Source organism: Leopardus geoffroyi, chromosome D1 (genome assembly GCF_018350155.1).
Source record: "Leopardus geoffroyi isolate Oge1 chromosome D1, O.geoffroyi_Oge1_pat1.0, whole genome shotgun sequence".
NCBI lineage: Eukaryota > Metazoa > Chordata > Mammalia > Carnivora > Felidae > Leopardus > Leopardus geoffroyi.
In genome coordinates, this window is record NC_059329.1 from 77,059,813 (window position 1) to 77,077,127 (window position 17,315).

Here is a 17,315-nt window from a genome sequence, read left to right on the forward strand (position 1 = left end):
TGTGTAAAGTTGGAGCAGAGTTTCTCAGTCTCAACACTGTTGACATTTTGGGCCAGATAATTCTTTGTTATGCAGGGCCAACCTATGCATTACAAGACGTTTAGCAACATCCCTGTCCTCTACCCACCAAATGTCATTACCGCACTGACCCTACCTGCCATCTGTGACAACCAGACATGTTTGAGAGGGTCTTTGATACGTACCATGTTCTGAAAGAAATGAGGAATAAACCAAAAAGCAAACATAGAGGTGATATCACCTTTGTTACTGACAGCTGGGTTGAAGAAGATGCGTTTAAGTCGGTAAGACAAGTTAGTTTGCTAAGAATGAACACAGAAGAAGGCTGACTTACCAACCAGGTTCCAGGGAGGAAGGCATCATCTGGGAGGTAAGGAAAATTGATTCCATCTGAATGAAGGCAGCTCATTCCCAAGAAAGAAGTGGGGGTGGCCATGGAGTTTTGGTAAGCATGAATAGGTTTTAAATATTTCCTCCCCATTTGGGGTTTTAGGTGCACATAATCAACTTAATTATAATGGTTGGCTCATAATACCATGTAATCATTGGTCCTTGGTAGTCAGCTATTATTTATTGAGGTATCTTGATGATTATTTTTAAAGGCTATAATTCACATCTAGTAACTATCCAAAACAAAGCTAGAAATGTAACAATTACATACTTCTAATGGTGCTTCCAGCCTTGTTTCCTGCTTCTCCCACCTGAGAATCATCACCCTGATACATATTCTCCCCAAATTTACCAATAGAATTTAATTCCTCTGCCTGCACAGGTCAGAAATGAGCTCGAGGAAAATGCTTCCTCAAGGAAACCAGGAGGAAAAAAAAGTTTCCTTTTATCAGATGGTGCTGAATAAAACTTGTATGTTTCCTTATATTTTGTCAGCATACTGAGTATCCCTGGAAACTAAATATATGCCCAGAAAACTTTCTGAGGATCCTGAAAAGTGTTTGGACCTTGAATGGATATTACTTTTTTGTTAGTGTAAAACCAGTGTTGTCACATTGAACACATGATGATGATACTGGGCATCTGCAAACCTATATTCTCATTTTGTTCCCTACATGTCCAAGTTTTGTTTCACATGCTGAGACTTTTTGAATATAAAACAAGTAGTCTTTCTGTGGATTAATGCTCCCTCAATTTTGAGTTTTCTGGTTTTCTTGCACAATGAAGAGAGTCCCTTCAAAAACAGAATAATACCATTTCAGAGTTGGTCCAGGGCAACATCTCCCCCAGGGTATGACATTAATAACAAATGGCATTGTAATGGCAGAATCAGGTTTTTAATTTCATTGCATATTTGTAATCTATTCAAGTCATGCTTCGAATTAGTGGTTGACAAAAGAGCAACATACCCACGATGCCTGAGTTTTCCTGAGTTTGCAAAGTAGCTATGATTCCAAGTTTCACTGTAAACCATGTGATAGAACTAAACTCATCAAGTCAAGGAAGGAATGACCATGAGCCTTCATTAAAGAATAAGGTCCATGGCATAGGGATCTTTTCTGTGTAATCCTTGGCACATCTAGAACAAAAACCGGTACATGATAGTAGTGTTCTTTGGGAAAACAGAATCCTGGTGATAAATAACAACAGTCACCTTCAGGTCCTGAGCACACTATACCTGTAGTGCCCTGCGCTGGGTGGTTTGCATTGGCAGTTCAATGTAACCTGCACAGTGTAGGTGTTTTTGTCATTATTGTTTGTTTTGTTCTCTGAGGTCCAGAGAAGTGAAATAATTTGCTGTAGGTGACATAGCTATAAAATGCAGAACAAGGGTTTGAGTCATGTGGTTCTCCTATCCTGTCTTCCCAGAAACTGGAAAGAAATGTAGTGCTCACTTGGCTTTTTGTTTTGGTTATACCATCCACTAAGTAATGCTGTGCAAAATTATAGGTCCTCTGAGCATCAGAATCTTTGTCTTTGAAATGCTGGGCTGATAGTTGATCAAGAAGAACCAGATATAAATCATCTATCCACAACCTTTAGTGTAGGATGCCAGTGTCTTTTGATGTCTTGTGAAGTATTCAAAGAAATACTTTGCATTGATCTTGATTTCGGGTAGTTCAAGTTTTGGATGACATGTTCCTTCTTTATTTGCTTTTCTGTTTTGTTTTTTTTTTTTTTTTAAATTACTTTGTCATACTCTCTGAGGTTTGAGTAGGTAATGAATTTCTGTTCCAGATAAAGTCCATCAAAAAATACTGTGTGCCTAGATTTCGTAAATTGTGACTAGGCTCAGACACAAATGGAGATTAGATAAGATGAACATGAACAGCTCCCTACCCCTCTTCTTTGGTGCCATATGTGCAATTTGGACATACTTATTTTTTCTTTCAATTTATAGACCATTTACTTAGCCCTTATGGAACTATCCAAAAAAGAACAAAGCTGCCCATGTGAATACCAGATTGCAGATTAACCTGCACTGTAACATATAAAGAAAAGGCAAGGCCTGTAGCCAAAGAAGTCTGCTTGAATCTTTGCTCTCCTGCTTTGCTACCTGAGTGGCCTTAGACAGGGTACTTTGTTTTTGAGCCCTGCTTTTACCTTTTTTGTGAAAGAAACAGTAACACCTATCTGTCATTTCCATGATAAAGGTCACTACTACCATTATTAGAAACTAAATCAAGCCTAAACAACAAGAGATGCCTTTAACCCATCTTGGGGAAGCCCTACTCCTTGTCGAATGGGCTTATATTGTCTGGGTATTAGGCAATTTGTTCCCACTCCGTGCTTCACCGTCATGACAATATTGCCATCAATTTTATTTAACAAAATAGTTATTTAACACTATGTGCCACACACTGTTTAAAGGCCCTTACAAACACTAATTCATTTCGTCCTCACAGTACCCTATTTATTATGACATCTGCATTCTTAGAACATTACAAACATTATGCTTGCCACAAAACCTCGATCATTTCTTCGTAAGAGTTGAGTAAGTCAGGAGCACGCACGCATATTATTAGGAATCTGTTTAAGTGTGTGCGCGCATGCGCATGCAGCTCTGGCCCAAGTGCTGTTTGTTTCACTAAAGAAACCCAAACCGAGCTTCTTGCTTCCTAATTCCTGTCGTCTTTTGGGGTCACTTGAAACTGCTCCTTACCAGCTTTCCATCTGCCATTTCAGCCTGCAACAACACTTTATTTTTTGTTACTAGCTCTGGTGCAGAGCTATATGTTAAATATCCTACTTGAAATGTTAGTCACCAGAGGCCAAATGTGTGATTTTGGGGGCAAGAGATTTTGTATATGTTTGTATGCATATGTTTATATACATATTGGTTTGTGATGAACATACCAAGGCTGATGTGGTCCAAATGTGTTTTGCATAGTCTTAGGGTACTAAGATGCTAGAAAATGGGAAATCGTATTTGAATAGCAAGGTACACGCTGTCTGTCCTCTGACAGATGCAAAGGAGCTCACGATTAATTACTAAGCTACAGAATGTTAATTATCCAGGGGATGTTAAATGATGTGGAAAATGGTAATATTGTGAGAAGTTCTATGTATTTGAACTAGTGTTCAACTCTCCAGAGGTTTTTATGTAGCTTTTTAAAAGTTAAACCCATATTGTTTGGGTGATGATGGCAAAATATAACGATGACATTTTTCCAGTGTGGCATATTTCTAGCAGCAATTAAAAGCATTTGCTCACCTAGGTCTCTTGTGAATGGAAGAAACTCAGTGGTAACAAGTTGCAATCATCTTCATCAATGACCGATTTTGCGGTTTTGGTACCCTATATTGTGGGTTATGCTGAAGGGTTTGATCATAAATTATCCAGCATGGAAGTGTTGAGGAATTGTTAGAAAAAGAGTTTTCTTGTCAGAATAATCTGCAGAATATAGGTCAGTTCATTCAGCAACTACCGTGTGCTTAGGTTCTAAAACTACGGTACAGTGGGGAGCAAGAAGAATCCAGTTACTTGTCCTGATGGGTCTTACAGGCCAGTGGATGAAATAGAAGGTGGTAACTAATTATACATAAGTGAACAATTATAGGTGGTACTGCTAAGGAGAGGTTCATGGAGCTATACAGCTGGTGGGTAATATGGGAAACCAACCTGGTCTCTGAAGGTTAACAGGGCAGCACTGAGTTGGGGTTTGGTTTATCAAAAGACTTAACAAAGGATATATCCTTTGAAACAGCATTTGCACGTTGAAGCATTTCTCCTAAAGGAATAATTTGAGGTGTATTGAGCATTTTAGCTATAAGGACAAGGTAATGTTTTACTGTGGAATTGTTGGAAACATCTTAAATATCCAACAGTAAGCACTTAGTTAAATTTATGTCATCAAAAATTATATAGACTATCCCAAATCTTTTCAAGTAATATACAAATGTTTTTATTATAATAAAAGATGTTTTAAAAATAGTTACAAAGAGTAGTTTCAAAATCGTATTTAAAATGCCTTTGTGTTTGGGGCACCTGGGTGGCTCAGTCAATTGAGCATCCGACTTCAGCTCAGGTCATGGTCTCCCAGTTTGTGGGTTCGAGCCCCGCGTCGGGTTCTGTGCTGACAGCCCGGAGCCTGGAGCTTACTTCAGATTCTGTGTCTCCTCCTCTCTCTGCCCCTCCCATGCTCATGCTCTCTCTCTCTCACTGTCTCTCAATAATAAATAAATGTTTAAAAAAAAAAATAAAATGCCTTTGCCTTTGACCCTACCCTATCCTTTCTAGTTTCCTATTTGATTTAAAATTTATCAATAATCAGAATAATAGCAATAGTAATAGTTGCTCATACTAACTACCCCTTAGCACATGCCAGCCCTGTGCTAAATACTTAATATCCATTATTTCAATTGATTTCATATAAACCAGTGAAATAGGTATTATGTTTATTTCTTTTTGTATACAGAAACTTTTAAATATGTCAACACATAAGTATTCTCTCTGCAACGAAGAAAGAATTGTTTCTGTGTTCATGCTGTTCACCATGAGTTTCCTTATTGCCATCTTATCTAAGAGAAATCTCTTACTATTATTATTATTTATTTTTTTTGTGTGTGTGACAGCTTTCTGCCAAGAGGGCTGCAGGTACGGTGGAACATGTGTGTCTCCTAACAAATGCGTCTGTCCTTCTGGATTCACAGGAAGCCACTGTGAGAAAGGTAACCTTGCCTGTTTTGTTATTTTGGGAGGATAGGGAGTGGAGACAGAGAGAGAATCTTTCATAGAGAATGAAACTCTTTCTCTAAGTATGGTACTGTGGGTTAACTTGGTACCTTATGTTTTGATGGCAGGTGTTCCTCTTCCAAAGAGGGTACATTTTGATTACAGAGTATTAGGGATCCTCCCTTTGAAAATAGGGCTTCATTTGCCCTCTCTCCAGCGTGTCTAATTTAGCAAGGTCGAGTCTTTTCTCTGCTCTAGTTTGCTGTGTGCATTTTTAGTGCTAATTGGAGATAAAGCCTGACGAACTGACCTGCCCAACTTATCATCTATTGGGTAGCATAACATGCAACTATTGGAGTTGTAACAATCTGCTGCATCAACAGAATCTAGATTAGAACCACATGCTCTTTGCGTAAAAGCACATTAAATAACTCTAGCAGCAGGTTTATTGGTGTGCTTGGAATTTTATTCTAATATTGGTTTATAATGAACATTATCGTTCATGGACCTGATAATATAACCCGATTAGTATTGGTAAGATTCCATTATGTGCATCTTTCTATTGGCAATAAATGTAATGTTTACACTTGGTGCTATCTGGTGAAATCCAGCTCTCTTATTAATTGAAGACGTCCTCCTACCTTTGTGTGAGTGAAAAGTGCCATTCGATGTCAGTGTGCCAGTGTGTGCAGTCAGTGCAGGCAAGGGGTTTATGCCACGTAAGGATGAACATTTCAGTGTATTTGCCCATGAGTTTTGTTAGGGTAAAACCACTGTATTGTGTTTTTCTGAGAAGGGAGTGTCACACTTGACACTTACCATAGAATAGCATAGAAAAATGGAAACACGGTGTTGTCATCATTATTCCTCTTAGTTGATGAGTTTGAGGGTGTCTTCCTGTAATGCCAAAGATCGAAGCAAAGCTCCTTTCCTTCATGTTTAAAGTTTTCATATTTTTAATGAGCCCAAACTGTCCAACAGACTACATTGTACTACCTATATATTTATAAGGCAGCCTGAGTCTTTATAAAAATATTTCAAAATTTACATAAATTATTCAACAAGGAAGTCAATGACATGCACACCATCATTTCCATATTTTGTGATATTATCCACAAATCAAGTCACATTTATGAAATAATATTAATTGGCTTATCCTTAAGAAGAATGTGTCAAGAAGCCAAGTTCTACTTCTGAGCAGCATATGAGAACATTACCCCACGGAGCTGAAATATTCTTGCCAAAAGCAAAGACACCAAATGGTAACTTAGCACACATGTCTTTCTTTACTATAGTACATTTGATTTTGATTACGTTTTCTAAAATTAAAAAAAAAAAAAAAAAAACTCTGAAGGTTTCCCATTATTTCCTCTAGAACTGCTGTGTTTCCCTAAAATGAGTATCCAGGGATTAATGGGGACAGAATGGTGATGGTGATGATGTTGATAATGATGGATACCACTCTTACCAATAGACCATTTATCATGTACCAGTTATGTGTCAGGCCTTTAAAATGAGTGCTTTAATATTAACACACAAAAGAGATTGATATCCCTGCTCCCATTTTACAGATAGTAAACTAAAGCTTTATCCAGGTTGGCAACTTCTCTAGCCACTTCTACAGTGCTACAGAGCCACTATTAGAACTGAGAATGAAATATAAGTTGCATTGCACAAAGCCTGTGGTATAAACCCTTGTGTGTGTTTCTCAAGGATAATACATGGACTTCCTGTTAAAATCCAGGCTCCTGGGCTACCACCCCAGACCTGGTGAATCAGGACGTCTGGGCGAGGGCCCACAAATCTGTACTTTCACCAGGCACTTCAGGTTGCTGTTATAAACTAATTGTTAAATTGTTATTGAGGTATTTAGCCAGAACATCTGTAAAGTTCTTACTCTTTTTACCTTTTAAAGAATTAGGGGAGAGCATTTATCTTAGACCAATGCCCGAGTCCATGGCCGCTCATGAAAAATTAACTGTCGTTTCTGATGACTTGTTGATTTGACCTCTGGCCTTTTCTCTGCTTGATAAGGGGTTAACTGAATCAGTGCTTATGTTCTGGTCCATAATGTGGAGCAGGAAAAATAGAGATGAAGGAGAAAAGACTAGGGGAAAAACGAAGCAAGGACAGGCAGGACATGGGTTCCTACATAAATGTTACGGTTGTTAAATTTGAGATTGACAATTGCATTTTCATGAATCTTTGCAGTTATTATAAGGTTAAAAAAATAAAACAAGGTTCTCCACGTGTGCTGCTATCTGCCATCAGTAGCAAAGCCATTCCATTAAATGCTGGCCAGTATTCTTTTTTTTTTTTTTTTTTAATGTTTACTTTTTGAGAGAGAGAGAGAGACAGGGTGTGAGCAGGGGCAGGGGAGGGGCATAGAGAGAAGGAGAGACCCAGAACTCAAAGTGGGCTCCAGACTCCATGCTGTCAGCACAGAGCCCAATGTGGGGCTCGAACTCACAAACCGTGATATCATAACCTGAGCCCAAGTCAGATGCTTAACCAACTAAGCCACCCTGGTGCCCCATAATGCTGGCCGGTATTCTAATTCTGTGAGATTTTTTGTGAGTAGGATCAAGTATGCATTTTCCAGTCAGTTGTGTGCAAGGGATCTAGATGAATTTAGGATAAACACTGAAAACCTATGCCGTATCTTATCTGAATTATTTTGTCACATTGATAATTAGCAAGAAGCATTAAGTAATTCTGTTTGCCTTTGAATAGTGATGTTGGATGCCTTGAGTCTCAGAGTACAAGGGAAAATGCAAACGCATTATGAATGTCTCATAGCATGATTAGACTAAATCTTTTATTTGGTTTGTTTCAATTTCAGGTCTAATTAAACGGTCCCATTCGAGCTATATAGAATTCACTTATGTTTTGTCTTAAAAATGTTTCCATTGCCCCCCACCCCCCATTATTGGTTTTATCCATTGTGATATTCAGCCTTTCAGAACATAAGTACATTTAGTTAAATCATTGAAATAATTTGTTAAAAATATGACTGTCTAAAATTTAATGAAGTTAAGACTCCCACCTGTGTTTTTTATGTTACCACAAAGATAAACAACCCTGCATTTATCTTCTATTGATGAGATTTTAGTAAATGTAAGCTTTTTATAACCCCACTCAGGATAAGCAAAATTTTATCTTCCTTGGTTTTTGGACAGTATATTATGTTGGTCCTTCTCTATGCCCTTACCTTTGATTTGGTTTCAGCATAAACTTTGAGATGTGTAATGAGAAATGAGTGAAGAATCAGAAGTCATTTTGCTACTTTTTTAGGATAGAGCAGCTAGAGAAAGCTTTCTTGTTAACTTAAGGGAGCTAATAGGACATCATGCCAAAGTGACGTAACGTAGCCAAACATAAAACAAAATGAAACAACACAAAGTCCTCCCAGAGACTTTTCAGTGTGAAATCAAGGAGCTGCACTAAATCCAAAAATAGGTAACCTACCAGAAAACAGCAGAACATCATCTTCTGAGAAGTGAATGAGAATAAGCTTTCTACTTGGCATTAAGCAAATGTGCAAGCAAGAACAAGTAGACATTACATATAAGGTATCAAATTATGTCCAGTTAAAGGTTTCATAAACTTGACAATAGTGACCTTGTGGACCAGATAGTTCTTGGTTGTGGAGGGCTGTCCTGTGCATTGTGGGTTATTTAGCAGCATCACTGGACTCTGTACCCACCAAATACCACTAACTCGGTCATCCCCAGCCAGGACAAGCAGAAATGTCTCTTGACATTGCCAAATATTGCCTGGGAGGCAGAATTAATGCCTACTGACAACACCAGGTTAAGATGTAGCATTTTTAAAAATCTTTACAAAAATTTTATGTATGTATGTATGCACACACACATATGTATTTTAGGTAAATGTATCTCAGTTGATAATATACAATTTATAAGCATTTTTTGGCAGATAAAACATTTTTAGAAGTGCTCAGAGCCACTATAATTAGAAAATTCTTGACCATCCAAGAACCAGAATCTGGCTCATATCCACCATGTGCTCTGTGAGATGCACCTTCTTATTGTCATAGGCACCAGGTTCATGTGGAAGCTCGGTCTACTTTCTCCCACCGACAGAATAAACAGGTGAATGCTCTAACCGCACTCAACAAGTAAGTTACTCTAACCCTTGTGTTCTAAAGGAAGAGAAAACCCTTTATTCTTTCTTTTTCTTTTTACAAAGTGCTTTTCATATGTGTAGTAAGAAGATAATGTCTCATAATATAAAACTTAGACACACACACATCGTAAATGGAATATTCTCTAAAATGATTTCTCTCTGACGATACTAGGCAGTCAGTTTTAGAAAGCGTTTTGACTGGGATATAAATGAAGATGTTCTCGTCTGGTGGTGGTACAGACAAGGCATCTAATTTTACTACATTTTCCTACTTGTGTATTTCATGAATTCTAAGCTGTATACCCAAGCACTTATAACCAGGATCTTGTGAATCAGACAAAGTTGGACAGGCTAGACCATAGTCTAATGTAAAAAATTATAAAGAAATTATACTGATATCCTAAAATTAGCAGACCTTGACTTTCTCCCACATTGCTTCAGAAATGGGTTCCTTTATTGTAAATATTGTTCAATAAACTCACATAACCATTGAACCTCTCATAATCTGCAAACCTTACCAAAGTATATTAAGTACCTGATCAAGAATATTCATTTGGGGGGTGGGCACCTGGGTGGCTCAGTCGGTTTAGCATCTGATTTCTGCTCAGGTCATGATCTCGCAGTTCATGAGTTTGAGCCCTGTATTGGGTTCTCTGCTGTCAGTGTGGAGTCCGCTTTGGATCTTCTGCCCGTCCTCCCAGCCCCCAACGTTCTCCGCTTGTATGCATGCACACATATGTACTGTCTCTCTCTCAGAAATAAATAAGCATTAAAAAACAAAAAAAATTTTTAAGGATATTCAGGGAAATCAATAAACAGCAAAAAGTTTAATTGTGTTATCCATTCACAATATAATGTCCAATAACTATTTTCTTATTTTGATTATCTGGATTTTCTAATATAATAAATGTTATTTGTGTTTATTTTAAACTTTTAAAAATAATTTCTTACTACAAAGAACATAAAAAGTCACATAAAGGACTTCATTTTTCTTAGTTATGGGGGGGAGGGGGGAGTCTTTTAGCTTTTCCTTAAAGGGAAATGACTTTTTTGCCAGATAATTTGTTCTTTTCCCTGTGCCACAGGGACTTGCAGACATAGAGACAGAGGGTAGCATTTTGCCCTGAGTATGTTATCTATCCACCAAGTAAAAAGAAACAAAGACTTCTGTAGTCTTCCAAATTTTAAATATTGCTCTGATTTTGAGAGAGCTCTGCTGGCATTCATCTGTATGCATTTTCCCTGCCCACTCTTGTTTCAGGAAAAACTTTTAAGAAGATGGATAATAGTTCCATTCTGTCAGTGGAAAAGAGAGTATTTTTTCAGTTTCTTCTCCAGGTATTACGAGACTGTGGGGAAGGCATGTGGAAAGAGAGTGTAAATGTGCCCCTTCGAATTCCTAGAAGTCAGGAGATTTATTTACCGTTTCTCATCATGAGCTTTCTCTGGTTGTCTGTCACATGGTGCAGGTTTGGCAAATGGCAGCTTCTATTCCTATAAGTGCTGCTGTTGTACAACCAATAGCTGCTTGAGTAAGCAGTGCTTTTGTGGCATCGTTTAAAAGGGAAATATAAGGATCTGAGGTTTCTCTGAGTTGAACCACACAGATGCACTATTAAAATTTCATTAAAGTTAGATGACTGGGAATTGGTTTGAGGAGCTGTTCACTTCTCTGAAGGTTTCCAGAAATAGAGAATAGCAGAGAAGAGGCATTGTAGTGGAGGGAGAGACGGGCCCAGACCCACCATCACTAAGATCATTCACCTTGAGTACCTTGTTTGGTACCTTCTTCCTGTCCTCAATTCCACCCACTCAACTTTTCTTCTTCTTTCAGCTATGATGGAGAAATTCAGCCTGAGATCTAACATACTTTCCCATGGCTCCAAAATGCTGTTGCCACTTAAGTCTTGGAGCTCTTTGGAGCTATGTCAAAACCCTGTCCTTTACCTGCCAGGGTCGCCATTTTGTCTGGTTTCAGGCATAGGGAAAAATTCCTCAAGCCATTTTTCATTCTCATCTCCTTGATACAGAGCAAGTTTTCAAGTCATATCAGTACAACTTTTGGGAGTGATACCTTTTGTTCACAAATAGGGATATGGACTATAAATTAGGTTAGTAGTATAGAGGGTAGTATAGAGGACTGGAGTAAAGGACAGAGGCCTAAATTCTGATAATAGATCTGCTTCACGAATTAGCCTCTGTGAAGTGAAACTTACATTAGCCCATCTCCCATCTATTGTAAGTCCCCAAAGTTTTTCATTTACTTCTTGTGAGGCAGCTAGTTTCAGCCTTTTGAACATCTACGAGAACACATATGTATGTATTCAGCCAGTCACTAGTGGAGTTGGGGTTCTGACCCATGTATTACTGAATCGAAAGTTCATACACCTTCCAGTAATGTTTCCTCTTTTTAAAAATTTTTTTAATGTTTATTTTTGAGAGAGAGAGGCACAGAGTGTGAGTTGGGGAAGGGGCAGAGAGAGAGGGAGACACAGAATCTGAAGCAGGCTCCAGGCTCTAAGCTGTCAGCACAGAGCCCAACACGGGGCTTGAACCCATGAACCGTGAGATCATGACGTGAGCTGAAGTCAGACGCTTAACTGACTGAGCCACCCAGGTGCCCCTAATCTGTTTCCTCTTGATCACATTACTTGTGTCCAAGGGCAGTTGAACCAAACGAGTTCTATAGGAGGCCAAATAAATTATGTTTTCCTGTGAAGAATGAGCCATAATTTCCTACTTCCTTATGTGCATTGTTTTTACATATTCCTTTCAAAATTTTTGGTGTGCCTAAGGCAGGAAGAGAATAAAGAAAATAGGGATAAAGAGTACAATCTCTGAAGCCACACTAGCTCATTTTAAGTTGGGGTTTCAGAATATATGATATGATATCAGATATACGTAATGTTTCTAAGCTTGTTTACCACTAAAAAAGGAATATCGCTATCATTTATTTCATAATATTATGGTGAGATTAAATGAAATAATCTATTTAAATCACTTGGTAGAGTGCCTGGCATACAATAGGTATCTGTAAATGATATTTATCATTAATTCTGTTCTCAATTTACCAGTAATAAAACTGAGATTCAGAAACAATAGGCTACTTCCCCAGGGACACTTGGGAATTATTATTTTTTTTGCCATTGTTTGTTTCCCATTTGTTGGTGTTGAAGATTTCACACCAGGTTCTCACAATATTCTTGATAGCATAGATGACTTTGTACCTAGGCAGACGTGAGACCTCATTGAAAAGGCTACCCACAGTTCCATCTACAAATATTTCCTTACACCTTTGTGGATTCTCCAAATTCACATAAGAAAAACAAACATTCTGATTCTCAGTTCGGCATCAGGAAACCTGGATGCTATTCCCATATTCTCCGCTTTACTAGCTATGTGATGGGGGCAACATCAGCTTTTCAGTGTAAAATGAGAGTAATCATCTTAGAAAACCCTGAAAGTGGTCTGAACTCATTCATCAAGCTTGCCTAGGAATTTATACTGAGAGAATAATCAGAGATGGACACATAAATGAGGTTTGAGGACATACCTACAATCTTCAAAGGATGGCATTTTAGATAATAATACATTGGAAGAAACCTAGATTTATAACAGTGGAGAATTAGTGGAATAAATTATAGGCAACGATTGTATGGGACCTTTCAAACCTATGAAGGAAGAAGACTATTTAATGAGATGGGGGATATAGTGTACAGTCAAGAACATAAACTCTGGAACATTCTGTCTAATTCTAAGGCCTTACTCTATCATCTTGGAAAGTTACTTCAATCTTTTGTGCCTTCCTTTCTTGATTTAAAAAATATGCATAAAAACAGTACCGCCCCACTGGAAAGTATTTTTAAGGCACCTGGGTGGCTCATTTGGTTAAGCATCTGATTCTTGATTTTGGCTCAGGTCATGATATCACCATTTGTTGGATCAAGGCCCACATTGGGCTCTATTCTGACAAGCTCAGAGCCTGCATGGGATTCTTTCTCCCTCTCTGTACCCCTTCCCTCCAAAAATAAATACATAACTTTTTTTTATTTATAAAATTTTGTTTATTTTTGAGAGAGAGGGAGAGAGAGAGAACACAAGTGAGGGAGGGGCAGAGAGAAAGGGGGACAGAGGATCCGAAGCAGGCTCTGCACAGACAACAGAGAGCCCAATGCAGGGCTCAAACCCACAAACCGTCAGATTATGACCCGAGCTGAAGGCAGCTGCTTAACTGACTGAGCCACTCAGGCGCCCCTAAATAACTAAATTAAAAAACAAAAAAGGAAAGTATTTTTAAAATTTCCTGGTATCTGGTGTGTCTTAGACATTATGAATTAAAAATGGCATGTTCAATAGGAGTCCAATTTTTATGCACAGACACACATGCACTATACACAGATAAAATGCTGGGAAGATGTTGATCTCACTATGGCTTATCAGGTCCTTGTGTTATTGGGAGCTTTAAGGACGAAAAATTATCTCAGTTAAGCAATTAACAACAATATTGATTGTGTTAATGCCAAGTAGAAGCTTTTTACTGTCCACACTCATTGACCTGCTTCAGTCTGAGAAGTCTGCAGTAAGAAGCCAGGTATGGGCAATTTCCCTCCTTTTCCCTTCAATATCCAATTTTAAAGTTCATAGATATCATCAGTCCTCCTCAGGGTGAGAGAGATTTATAGGCAAGAGGACACAGTCTCACATAACAGGTACAGTGGTCTTCCAGCCTTGAGGCTTTCTGGATGGGAGATGATGTGCAGTGGCTAGTTTTTGCCGCATGAGGCGCTTTGGTGAGGGTCTTTGGTCACTAGGGATTTCCAAATGAAGTTCCTCTGACATGGGCAATCCTTTCACCCTTCTGCAGCTCTAAGTTTGTGAAGGTCCCCTCCCCTGTTGTGGATCCTTTGCCCTGCAGGATTCACATATGATTAAGTGGAAGCTCTGACTCTCTTCTGTAGGAAACGATACCTTTCCCCTCCATCGGCCCAAGTGCAGCCCTCTCTTGATGTAGTTTTTGTTTGTTTGTTTTTGTTGTGCTATGTGGCTGAGGCACCCATAGATCCAGGCACTGACCTTTAGACTTTTGAGGTATGTCAAATGCCAGTTGCTATGTCCCTCACCATCCAGGGGACATTTCTAGGTGTACTTGAAGCCTGTCACCCTTAGATGAGTTTTCAGAGAAAGTTCTTACCTCTATCCCCATACCCACCCTCAAAAGGACCTAAAACTGACAGCATGCCAAACAGCTTTCTCTAACAAGATCCTCACTTTTGGCCTTGCCCACATCTCTTGCTACATCTCTAGGCCTTTGTTTACAGAGCTGTAAGGTGGCTAATGGTTAATGTAGGCATAGCTGATTTTGGAAGTGTTATAAAGGTAGTCGAGCACTCAGCTTTGGAATATAGAAAGCCTTAATATATTATCATCTGCCAACACTCTGACATGGGAAAAGTCCAGTTTAAATATCCTATTACATTTGAGTTCAGTAAATACTTGATAAATGGATGAGTACAGTCAAGGACCTTCAATTTCACATGGTCCACTGTTATCATTTTGTAAATTTCAAGTTGTAATAACCCCCTTTGAAATCTCACTTAAAAGATACCTAATTTCAGGGAACCTAGGTGGCTCAGTGGGTCAAGCGTCTGACTCTTCATTTCGACTCAGGTTCTAATCTCACAATTCATGAGTTCAAACCTCGCTTTGGACTTCTGCATTAGCAGCAGAGTCTGCTAGGGATATTCTTTCTCTCTTTCTCTCTCTTTCTTCCCACCTTTCTCTGCCCCTACCGCACTCATGCTAGCTCACACTCTCTCAAAATGAATACACTTTAAAAAAAAATAAATAAAAGACATCTAATTTAAAGTGTATCATACTGAGGATGGAAGACAGAAATGCCATTAGTTTAAAAATTTTGTGAATTTCCAGTACCATTGTCAGAATGCCTTTCCAGAAAGCAAAGTGAAGGGAGCCGTATTTGTAATAGATTGACATTCCCCATCAGATAAATGAAAGCTATTAGGTATTACCTTGTCTAGTTAGTAAGGCAGAAAATAATTCCTGACTACTTATATGACAAGCAGTGCCTGCTTCCACCAGGAAAGCTCACACTACTGAACTGTGAAAGTCAGGAGTTTGGGTCATATATTCCTCTTTAATCCTATGCCCTGCGGAATACAGACACCACCATAACTTGAAGCACAATGGCTAACCAGAAAGGAAATGAAGTGTCTGTGAAAATATGACCAACTGGAACCCAGAAATTACGAGCTTGCCATAGTAACTAGTATCTAAGAATTCTTTGTATCTAAGACTATGTATTGCACTATAGATCATGTGGAAAAAGATTAATCGAAGCCAATAGACTGAGGAGAAATATAACTCTTGCGATTTGCATCACTCTCTTCTAATAGAATCCACTGATTAAGAATGGTGGTTGCCTGAAAATGTCCACTTGGGTCCAAAATATGATGAATCAAACATCAAGATGTATGCATTCATTCTGGTAATGGTTGAGGAGATAAGCCGTTTCTGGCTTGGCGGGCTAATGTGATTTTAAAGCAATCTCCAGTTTAACAGAGACCTTAAAGTTATCTACAAGTGGCCACAATTTTAGCTAAAGTAGATTGAGTCCATGAGGGGACACTTTATCTTCTAAGCGCTGAGGAGGTACTGAAAGGTTTTCTTATCATGATTTTATTTTGTTAAAGAATACCTTGATAAGAAAACTTTTCAGTACCTTCTCAGTGCTTGAGATACAGCCAGATTGCAAGGCGTGATATATGAAGACCCCCATGCCTGCTCTCTGCCTACCCCTCTAGCTTTACTCCTCCTCCTTCACCTACATCTTAAATTCCTGCCTGTTCTAAACTACTTCTGATCAGTGAAATGTGTATTTTATCTATTTATTTTTTACAAATCCCCAAGCTCTGGTTGATAATGTTCTCTCTGCTGGCAACACACAGACTTATATGTTGATCACAAATATATGATATTAATTTAGAATAATAGAAAAGAGTGGTTATTGAGGGTCTCCAATAACCTAGTATGCCTCCAATCCTTCTCCCTCTCACATTTCTCCTCCTCTGGTCTTCCTTATTCTGGCTGATGGCAGGATCTAGCCTTTCGCATTCCCTGGATTAAGATCTTGAACTTGTCCTTGACTTTTCTTTTTCAGGGCATATCTAAATCTTGGCGCTGCCTCCAAAATGCATCTAGCATCCAAACTTTACATCTCTACCACCACTGCTCTTGCACATGATATAATCATCTCTCCTCTAGATGAATGTAAAAACAGGCTTTAACCCGGGTGCCTGGGTGGTTCTGATGATTAAGCGGCCAACTTCAGCTCAGGTCATGATCTCGCAGTTCATGGGTTTGAGCCCCACGTCGGGCTCTGTGCTGACAGCTCAGAGTCTGGAGCCTGCTTCGCATTCTGTGTCTTCCTCTCTCTCTGCCCCTCCCCCACTCACATGCTGTCTCTCTCTCAAAAATAAGTAAACGTTAAAAAAAAAAAAAAAAAAAAAAAACAGGCCTTAACCTCTCTTTCACTATGGTGCAATTATAGTCTCTTTTCAACAAAGTAATCAAGGGGACAATATTATATAATCTGGATCTAGTGACTCCTCTGTCTCAAATCCTCCATGGCTCCCTATTTTCACACAGTAAAAGTCAAAATCATTACCATGATCTCTGAGACTACATGTTCTGTGCCCCCTACCTGTTACCTGTCTGTCCCCTTCATTCATGGTACTCCCCTTCACTTGTATGCCTTCTTTTCCACACACAGTGGTCTCCTTGATTTTCTGAACATACTAGTCATGTTTCCCTTAATCTTTGGTTTGCATAGAATTTTTGGCTCCTTCATGTCATGTAAGTATTTGTTCAAGAGTTATCTCCTCAGAGACGGAGAGCCTGGGTGGCTCAGTCGGTTAAGCATCCAACCTCGGCTCAGGTCTCTGTTCCTGAGTTCAAGCCCCATGTCACGCTCTGTGCTGACAGCTCAGAGTTTGGAGCCTGTTTC

At 38.9% G+C, this 17,315-nt stretch overlaps 1 protein-coding gene across 2 annotated transcripts in view; it reads left to right on the forward strand.

Moving 5' to 3' along the window:
* The window catches only part of NELL1 (neural EGFL like 1), an 879,943-nt gene that overhangs the window by 640,952 nt on the left and 221,676 nt on the right, over positions 1-17,315 (forward strand). For both annotated transcript variants that reach the window (XM_045484781.1, XM_045484782.1), the window contains exon 15: positions 5,044-5,139. In XM_045484781.1, coding sequence (XP_045340737.1) covers positions 5,044-5,139 — 96 coding nt within the window. The remainder of the gene's footprint in view (positions 1-5,043; positions 5,140-17,315) is intronic.